Consider the following 10,389-nt stretch of genomic DNA (forward strand, 5'->3'; position numbering starts at 1 on the left):
GTATTGGGAAATGAAATGTCGTGATATTTCAGTGTATCGATATTTTCTTACACCCCTAGTAAATAGATTGTTTTGTTTTTATGAATGAAATATACTGAATAAAATAAATTTACYGTGAACTAAAAGTGAACTTTTAAGATGGAAACCTGCAGAAAAATGCAGACCAGTGCTAGCTCGTGGACATGGAATAGCTCACTAATGACTGAGTGGAAAAATCCTGCAGCCTAAAATCTCAGTCATTGATTTAAAAGCCAGTGAAGAAGCAGAGATACTGAGAGCAGCTCTGACTGTAAAAAAGCTTAATCAATAGCTGGTCTTTGAACGCTGCAGGCTCTCCTGGTCAAAACATTCTTATTTCATTTCGTAAACTTTGAAAGCAGCACATAAAGTATCCTAGTTACTTCTGCATGTTTTCAAATCAAAGCAAAAGCCTCAAATCTCTTTTAAAGTAGCATTATTGATAAAACAAGGTGTTTTGTGTAAAATCCTGATAACAGAGCTGCATGTTCCACAGATGAATTACTGTGACGTCATGCTGTGTTTACCTCCGCAGCCTCATAGGTGATGGTTTTCGTCTCTGTGTGGACCACTGGCATGTCTTTGGCAGCCGCCTCCACGCTGTCAGGACTCTGCAGCACAGAAAGACAGACCAGAACCAAATAAGTGCCTGCAGACCTGAGTTAGGAACAGCTTTTCTGAGAACTGTCTGTGCTCTTGTCCCGTGTATACAGTCTGAAATGAAATGCCAAAGGATTCACACTTGCCGGTACATTTTTGTCCTATAAATAACGGCCCGCTGATGTACGTGAAATCAAATGGACACAAATGAGCAGCACATGCTAATAAACAAACAGTTACTGCACTGTTCTGAGCTCTAAGCAAGCATGTGGCCATGATCTGAAGTTTCTAATCCAGTGAAGGAGAGGGTACTGAGGAATGTAAATCACAAGGTTTTCAATCAGTCTGTGGACCAGGGTTATTCTGCTCCTCTGATTTGTGCAGCAGTAAAGTTGAAACAGACGTCCTTTGGTTGGGTTTGGTAACTGCTCACTGCTGGAAGATGAGGTGGGACCACAGAACCTGATGAAAGTTGACCTCAGACACAAAGAGAGGATCTAAGGAGAGACATTTCTTCCCCTTGGATCGCTAATGAAATGTGTCCCGAGCCACAAAACATACTACAGCTGTGGATACCAACTGGTGGCCCGCGAGCCATTTTGAGTTTGTTGAAGGGCCGGTTTCCAGTCGGTGGGGGTGACATTATGCAACGAAAAATTAATAATGAATTACAACATTTAAAAATACTTTTATATTTTAGTATAAAAAAAGAAAAATATTAATGTAAACTTGAAACTAGTGCTGGGCATAAATTTAATTTTTATAACGCGATACATCTATTTTTGTGATTAATCTTTTTTTTTTTTTTAGAAATAATTTCTATATTCAATGCCAGTGAATGGACATAAATATAAAAAAAATAACAAATGTTAAAATGTCTACCGCTGAATTAACGTGCTCCTTACTAGAAACAATATAGCTAATACTAAATTTAATTAAAACTTTTTTTAATTTCATTGTTGTCTAATAAATTCAACTTGTCTTCAGGTATTTTAAACAATTTCTAATGGATTTAAAGTGATCAACAAACGCGTAGCATGATCAAAAAAAACATGTTTTATTTTGTGTATTTGTGAACAAATGAACAGAAAAACTGCTAAATTTATCCTTTTCTGTTGTGGGTATAAAAAAACAAAAAAGTCCATCTCATGTTAGTTTTGGTCAAAGCTTCAAGGAGCCACAAGTTGATCCAAGGAATTCAGTCTGACTCTTCCATGAGCCGGACTTTTGGTATTAACAAATAAAACTTTCCAACATACGATTCCTGTGYTTTGAACACTTTCTGAGGATTTCTCCAGTGGCATTCAGTGTAAACATGATGTCAAATGAAGTTCCTGTCAAATATCTGAATTGTCACACAGAAGCAGCTGATCTGCTTCAGTTCTGGTAGAACAGCTGCAACGAAACCTCAGTTCAAGTCCAGCGTCTGCTATGCTTATTTTTCCTGCCAATCTTGACAAACTGCAGTGGTTCAGCTTTCCATGAGTCGGAGCTGCGGATGTGTAAACTGTTAAAACAATGAGTAAACTGTGTCTAATGTAGCTACCCTGAAGGGAAAGCCAAGTCGTAACAAATCACTGCTTTTGGTGCTTTTTTTAATCTTTAATGGTGAACTCAAAACTCTCAGATTAGTTATTTTTATATAAAACGTAACACTTATAAAAATCTTTCATACAAAAAATAAAAATGGATCATTGTCTAACACATCTGAAAAAAAAATCATGGCAAATGGCGTCTATTTCTGGAAACATAATGAAATAAATAAAAAAGACGGGTCAGAATCATGACTAATGGAGGGCCAGCCCCCACGCTACTGTAGTTAGAAAAAATCTGCTCCTTGAGAAAATTCCTCCTCTGCCAGCAGCTGCTAATCTACAGTAACTGGACAGTTTTACCATTTCTGCTTATGTTAGACACAAAAAATAATCCATCTTCTCCATGTTTTACATTAAATCAGGACTGCAGACTCGTATTTTCCCAAAAACTTGTTGATATAAGCTGCACAAATGTACAAAATGATTTTTTTCAGCCTGAACTGTGACCTGTGAGCATATGTCACCATCCAGCTTGTCTGCTTTTGTGATTTTCTAGGTTTTAAAACTGCCCTCTTATAATAGTCTAGATATTTACCATTTGCTTGGCTGGCACTGTCTCCGTCTCTGTGCCGAGCACCGCCGTCTCCTCCTGATCAGCTGATGCCTGTAAATGATCAATGTACCGTTAGACCAGGCCTCACTTCGACAGCACAAATCCAAACATTACAGAGCAGTTTCACTTCCTGCCTGATGAGAAACAAACAAGGAAGTTAGAGGTTTATCCACTGCATAAAACCTGAAAAGATGAAAGGATCAGAGAGATGTGGTCACCTTTTCAGAGGAGAAAACCCATCCCAGCGTAGACTAACGGAGCACGAGGATGGACAGGCACAAGAGCAGAGAGAAAAAGTAAATACTGGACAGTCAAAAGACACAGTGAACAGTAAAGGAACGAGGGAGGAAAGAAAAGCTTGAAAAGTAATGATTGTATGGATTACACACATGCAGCTTCTATATCCAATCCAACAAATTTTAAAGGTAAAAATCTGGTTTTAGAACTTTAAAACTCACGTCTGATTTGAAAGTTTTTACAACATAACTGAGAGCTTTCAGGTAAAATCCATACAATCTGTTTTTCTTCATGACTTCTCTTTAGGGTTGTAGGGGGAAAAGGATTTTGGAGTATGAGGCTGAAAAAAGCTGCAGCGGTGGCATCCAGCCAGAGCGATGAAGTCAGCACCTTCAGGGAACTGGTAGAAGGAAGGGATGGTTTAGCTGCACAGAACAGGAGAAGCAAACGAGAGCCAGTTTCTTTCCTTATAGGCTGTGGGAATCAGCTGCTCGGACATTAAAGGATGTTTCAGCTGTCAACAAATAAAAATAAAATAAAATAAAGCTGTGGGTTTGACTGCAACAGAAACCAGCAGTTTGGACGCTAAATGCTAGGTGTTATAAAGGATCGTTAGCCATGCATGTGGCTTGTTTACACTGCTAAGCCTGCTGTGGCTGCAGGAGGAAAGGCAATGGGGGTGGAAAAATGAAAGGGAGGGAGCAGCCAGTTGTCTTATAGTTTCATACAGTACCACTGCTAATGATGAAGCTGAAGTCTCAGAGACTGTAATCTGAGTCAGGCTGGACTTTGGCTGCTCAGATTGGACGCCTTCAAAGGTGAAGAGTCCTGTCTTTTGCAGCAGTTTGTCAAAAATGTCGTTCTCCACTTCCATCGGTGACACGCTGATGACCTCTGAAACCTCCACCTTCTCCTCCTCAGAGATCCACGACGCCATCGCCTTCTTAGGTGAGTCAACGCCTTTGATCTGCGCCTTGACTTCTGCGGTTTSGCCTTCTACAACAACAAACGTGTCTATCTTGAAAGTTTCTGTCTCCTTGTCTGTTTCCAGCTCCGCTGGGACAACGGGTTCCTCTTTTTCATCCGAGCCACCGATCTCTTTGCCCTCTGCGTCTGGTTTATCCTCCGCCTCTCTGAAGATAATGAGTGCGCCTTTCTTGTCACTGATGGCCTGGGACACTTCCTGTCTCACAGCTCCGGGGCTGACCTTCACCGCTGACTTCTCTGACGCCTCCTCCTGGGAGTCCGGGGTCTTCTGTTCCACCTCCTCCCTCAGGGTCCCGTCCATGAAGACGTCATCATCCATAGTGGTTGACAAACTAATCCCGTGAGGCCCAGAGGAGGTGGCCCCATCTGTTACAACACTATCTGCCACATATTTCACCAGATATCCTGTCGCCTGGGGAGACACTTGACTTATTGGAAAAGGATAATGGACAGAGGGCGTCACACAAACAGCACAGGGTGGAAAGAGGCTTTACAGAGTGAACACTCATATAGAAACGACACAGACAGGTCAAGCTTCACAAGTAAGTGGATCAAGTTGAACTTTGATCAGAGATTATGGAAATTTGATGCRGAGTGGATTATTTTAGATTTAGCTTTTATTTAGGTAACAATAAGAATTTTTTAAGTCAAATAAACAAAAATGGCTCTTTTTTTTATTTTACTGTGCATATAAAGAGAAAAAACACTTACAAGCAGAGCTGTGAACATACTGAAGGAAAAAAGTAACACGACACCAACAATAAAGTTTCCAAATTTTCAGGGATGACTAACAGCAAGCAGCTTACCGTGATGCCTTTAGGTCCCACCTCCTCTTTTTTCTCATCTCCAGTTGGCTGCTCATCTTTAGTCTGCAGAGAAAAACAAACACAGGGGTCATATATATGCAGGAAGCTTTGCTGAACGTAACAAATAAACAAGGATGTTCCGTATCTGAAAGACGGTTCGGTAATTTGAGACATCTGATGTCCAACAGTCCAGTTGTGAAAAAGTTATTATTGCTGCTCATTAGTCCTGCATAAGCTCAGCTAAGGGAGATAAAAGTGTCAACCATCTATTACCGTGATAAATCCATATCATAACCAGGTGCTGGTACTTTGTTAGTCAAAAGGAAAAAACACAAATTAAACACATCAATTAAAGACATTTAGAGATTAATATCCAAAAAAAAGTCCGTCCTCATATTTTATATAAAGGTTACTGGATTGGAAAATTTAACTTTATTCATGTGCAAACTCCAAATGAGTTTTTAATAATAATAAAAATTTTTTTTAATATACACCTAAAGCATTTGAGAAGCAGTGGCTTTTTTTTTAAATTCCTGAACTGAAACTTGTGGCTCAGGCATGAAAACTGAGAAGTGGAAAATGACTGAATTCAGTAATAAATACAAATAATAAAGGTAATTATGGAAGAGATTAGGAGCAACCTACTGTTTATCAGGCCTTTAACATCAAGTGATAAAACAGAAACTATGAATCTTTAAAGCTAAATGGCAAGAAATAAAGGGGAAAACTTGTTCAAACAAACAAAAAGAGATGTGTGAATTCTGCTCTTTGTAATTAGTAAAAAAGGAGGAGACCTAAAATATCCAAATTGGTTACATTTGAAGATATATTACAAGATGTTTCTAAATCAAAGATACAAAAGTGTTTAAGATCATTTTAAAGAAAACTTAAAGCTGCCAAATATCCTCTAACCATAAGTGAAAAGTCCAAAAAAATCGTTTAAGAAACACTGAACATCTCGTCGGTGAGGCCACCCTTCAGACATGCCGTCACTCAGTCTGCAGCTTACATCCTGTGGCTCCAGCGGCTCTATCATCGGTGCTTCGTCTCCTCTGGGTGAGCGTAGAGGCGACGAGGAGAGTCTCTTCTCCCATTCTGTCAGACCCGGCACACCGCCGCTGCTGCCGCCGCCCGTTTCTAGGAAGGAGCGCTTCAGTTCGCTGACGTTGGTCTGGTGCTTGACCACCTCGGGGGGTGGCTCTGTGTCCTGCAGTGGCCGGTGAACCATGACACAGGGAGATGAGGGGAAGGAGCAGTGCAACGGGAACGACGGTCATGCTTTACGCACGCATCGGTAGCTTGCATTTCCAATGTGTTACAGAGAATTGAAACAAAATGTGGTCTTCTGCAGACTTAAATCTGTTGCATTATTTGATTCCTTTTGTTTTTTGCTGTTTAGAAGGCTCTGCAGGCTACCTGTGCAGCATCTGGCCAAATAAATAAAATAAAATAAAACAAAATAAAATAAAATGAAAAACATGGCACGGCAAATGATGATGTTGCTTGTACTTAAATGCTTCAGGAGCATTTAAGACCAGCATAACTCAATGAAATGGTAGCATGCATAAATTCACAGTTAGTTTTACTGGTTCAGGTAAACACAACACTCCCACATTTCACTAGAGTTGAATTACTTCACTTTCATTTTTGTTATATTTAGCTTTTAAAGTATTTGAAAACTACATTAGTTCACACGGGAAAGTTAAAAACACTGCATCTGGAACAGATTACACAGATTTAAGCGCTGTCTGTTTATCATCCAAGTTTATTCATACCTAAAAATCACCTGCATGCATTTGTCAGACATGCACTGTTTTGCTTACCAACCTCTAGCATCAGATTACTATGTCTGATAAAAACGTTTTCCCCTTTTACTCGTCTTATGAAACTATACTGAAAAGACAAGAAAAGGGAAGAAGAATTGTAAAAAAAGAGGGGTAGGTGCAACAGAATGTTAAATTCCAGCTCTTGTTTGGGAAATTTAAAAAATGGGAGTTTTGTCTTTCACAGTTCAAATGAGAAATGAGATGATGGAAAACATTTCACTCAAAGTACACGCAATGGATAAAAATACAACTTAAAAACTATAAAACCCTGGCATGATTCCCCCATAAAAAATATTAAACAAATAAAAATAAAGCACTTGGTAGGTGGAATTGCAGATTTTTTTGGAAGCAGCAGCAGCAGTTTGAGAGATGAAGTCAGTTTATTGTGGTGTATGATGTGTGTGTATGAGGAGCAGCAGCAACATTAAAGCCAGGACGATAGGAAGGGAACATTTTCTTAGTGCATCTAACAACGTTACGATGCACTGAGCGGGGCCGTGAGACCACCCCGGTGTACCTGAGTCCGCATCTCAGAGTCCTCATCTGCTTCCGACTGACGGCGGGTAAAGAGGGAAGCACAGAGACAGTGAGACAGAGCAGCAACGAGTCATTAAAGAGAAGAAATGCAGATGAAAAAATTAAAAATAAAAATCACAAAAGGAACACAGGGGGAGCAGCAAAGAGCTGGAAATGAGGAAAGGAACCTGATCGATTGTTGGTTCTCCTCTATTGAACAGTATTTATTCAAATCTTGCTAATCGTTGCTAACAGCTAAACATGAGATGTTTCTACTGCTGCTGGTCTGCTGATGTTATTTTACATGTTAATTGGTAAAAATTAAAGATTTTAAGTGTAATGAAGCTCACATTATATAAAACATATATAACAACACTGACTGTAGTAAAACTAACAGAAAAAAACATTTTAAAATAGGAAGATGTTGCAAAAACAAGGATGCGTTTTTACAATCAAATAAAAAACAACAAAACAAAAACAAGAACTAAATGTGCAGAACAAAACCAAGTGCATGCATGTCACACAGGACTTTGGGTTCACACACATTCTTTATAATATTTCAGTGACAATAAGCCTTTTTTAAAAATGTCTTTATGCCTGAAATAATATTTTGGTATGGATGTACAAACCTCTGTGGCAGTCATCTCTCCATCAAAGGCAAAGTCTGTGTGCTCGCTGTCAGTCTGCATTTGCAGACCAAACCAAAACAATCCGAGTTGCAAGTAAGAAAAACGAGAAGGACCCAACATGTAAACATTTAAAAAAATACATTTATTACCAATAATGAATCTGCATAACCACAAATGGGACAAATGGAGATGCTTTGATTGTCGGAACTGTAAGCTAAACGCTAACAACAACACTACAGATAAGATCTGAAAGACAACAAAAGATAAAAAAGCAAAGAATAAATTCAAATAAGCAAGCAAAACAGACTCAGAGGAAGTTGAAACCATCAGTCGGTCACTTTGACATTTAAATGAGTTGATGCTAAATTTGGAAAGGCTGGTAGATACAGAGATCCTTGTATTATTTTTTAGCAGTTGCAGGACGAACTTCAATGAAATCTTATGATTTTGTGGCCGAACAGTAACCTGACTTTCAGGCCCTCCCCTCCTCTTCATGCATGTCAAACACTGTGGATGATGTGAATGTTACTGTCTCACTGCATCACAGTGTGTTACATCACACACCGATCATCCAAAAGTGTGCTGCTTGGTAGAAAATTGTTTTTAATTTTGACTTTACCCAGGACTCTCACTCACTGATACATGAAGAGCTCTTTTCAGAAGCTATTCGATTTAAATGATTCCCTTTAATTTGTGCAGCTTAGGTGGAATCAGCCTGCGATGCAGAGAGACTGAGAGCAAAGATAAATATGGAAGTTTTTACATGCGACTGATGTGACTAAACCCCGTTTGAACGGTTTTAATTAAAACATGAACATGATTGGTTAACACTGAGATGGGTTTGGCACAAAGCCATGAAAATGAAGATAGATATCTTCTAATAAAAACTCTCTTAAGCGATATTTTATGATAAAATATCTGTGATGRTGAATATATTTGACACCCATGCAAGTAAAACAACCCCACTTTTTGTGTCTAACCCTCTCATTTAAGATGAAGCAGCCAATCAAACATAAAACTATGAGACTTGCAGGTTTGTCTGTGGAGCTGTGATGATGATGATGATGATGATTTCTACAGGATAAGCTTGCGACCGAGCAGAGATGAGGTTCTGAAAGTAGGAGACTGACAAGACACTGGGACACACACTGTGTCCAGGTCGGCTCTGAACTGGTGAAGCAGGACAGGATTGGGTGTTAACGAGTGTAATGGACCGTCATTCTGAGATAGAGGTGGGTACTGGAACACACAGGCGTACACGCACACACACCTCCTCTTCCTCTGAACTGTCATGTTCATGGTAGCTCTGGGCTATGGAGGCGGTCAGGGAGGCTGCCTTGGGCTCCAGGTAGCAGAGGCACAGCGCCAGTGGGAAGGACAGGGTGAGGGCGTAGGGGACGGAGAAGGAAGTAGACAGCAGGAAGAAGAAGATGAAGAGGAAGCAGGGGATGAGRGACGGTGACTTTATGGGCAGGAAGCTCTGCGCACACTCGGGGAGGAAGCGCATCTCGGACAGATCGGGGAAGGTGAGGTAGCCATCCTCGTCCAGGATGGAGGACAGGTCGGGCAGGTGCAGGGAGAACGAGAAGAGAGTGCCGCCGTGGCGCTTCCCCTGCTCCAGCCTCTGCCTGCGGGCCGACAGCAGCAGCGCCTGCTCCTTCAACAGGGCGGCCTTGTGCTCGGCGCGGGCTTGCCGCCGGCAGCGACCCGCGCCGCTCTTGGCCGGGCTGACGGACGAGGCCCGCTGGCTCTCCCTGCGCCTGCGCCGCACTTTGTTTGATGAAACGGGAGATGAGGGCAGCGAACGCTCAGAGCGGAGGGGGTCGCATGTGTACAGATGAGGGGAGCGCTGATGGAGGGAAATGTCAACGGGGAGATGATGTGTGCGCAGAGAGAGGAGCGGAGGGGAAGGAGGGGAGCACGCATGAGCACACACGAGTAAAGTGTGGGGTCAAAGGAAGGACAAGAAAAGAAAAGCTGATTAGTAAAGCCAACAGAAGATGAGAAGCACAAAGGCCTGTCTACGGCAGAGACTGGAAAATTCTGACGTTTTATAAGGAAACAAAACAAACAGAAATAAAGGCTTAAAAAGGCAACCATAGCACCTTCATCTGACTCTTTCATTTGACACCTTAAACCAAAATCCAAACAGTCTGAGATCATTTTAAAAGCCCCTCTGAAGTGAAAATGTTGGACAGTGGTTTACCTTTGTGTCGTATCTGAGCGGTGTCGTTGGAGCGGGTTCTGTCGTGTCTCTCAGAAAATCCTCCTGCTCTGCCTTCTCCTCCTCTGCCTTTCTCTCCGTCGTTATCGTGGTGATGATGTCCTCCTTGGCAATGACTCTGGCTGCCCCGTCCATGCTCCCATCCTTGGCTGGAGTCTCGTGGTTCTCCATGATGGGAGCTGAGGACAGAGACGAATGAGACGGACCTTACTTAAACACCACGTTTCTTTTAAATTTCTGTGACTAAAAGGGTTCGATTTGTTTTTTTTAAAGGGATCACTAATTAGTTGTAACATCAGACTTTATTTGATAAACATATATTTTAACTGTAAAATAAAGACTGTAAAAATACTGTAGGATGTTTAGTTTTGTAAATTTTTTAAAATAGATTTTAACAC

General features: G+C 41.0%; 1 protein-coding gene across 16 annotated transcripts in view; it reads right to left on the reverse strand.

Moving 5' to 3' along the window:
• The window catches only part of LOC106534525 (protein 4.1), a 38,361-nt gene that overhangs the window by 9,816 nt on the left and 18,156 nt on the right, over positions 1–10,389 (reverse strand). For 4 of the 16 annotated variants that reach the window (XM_014031183.1, XM_014031189.1, XM_014031182.1 and 1 more), the window contains 10 exons: positions 9,974–10,170; positions 9,038–9,616; positions 7,768–7,821; positions 7,140–7,175; positions 6,624–6,689; positions 5,806–6,003; positions 4,797–4,859; positions 2,985–3,017; positions 2,749–2,817; positions 546–629 (listed from right to left, as the gene is read on the reverse strand). In XM_014031183.1, coding sequence (XP_013886637.1) covers positions 546–629; positions 2,749–2,817; positions 2,985–3,017; positions 4,797–4,859; positions 5,806–6,003; positions 6,624–6,689; positions 7,140–7,175; positions 7,768–7,821; positions 9,038–9,616; positions 9,974–10,170 — 1,379 coding nt within the window. The remainder of the gene's footprint in view (positions 1–545; positions 630–2,748; positions 2,818–2,984; positions 3,018–4,796; positions 4,860–5,805; positions 6,004–6,623; positions 6,690–7,139; positions 7,176–7,767; positions 7,822–9,037; positions 9,617–9,973; positions 10,171–10,389) is intronic. The other 12 variants (XM_014031192.1, XM_014031195.1, XM_014031185.1 and 9 more) reach the window with 11 other exon arrangements.

Source organism: Austrofundulus limnaeus, unplaced genomic scaffold (genome assembly GCF_001266775.1).
Source record: "Austrofundulus limnaeus strain Quisiro unplaced genomic scaffold, Austrofundulus_limnaeus-1.0 Scaffold1198, whole genome shotgun sequence".
NCBI lineage: Eukaryota > Metazoa > Chordata > Actinopteri > Cyprinodontiformes > Rivulidae > Austrofundulus > Austrofundulus limnaeus.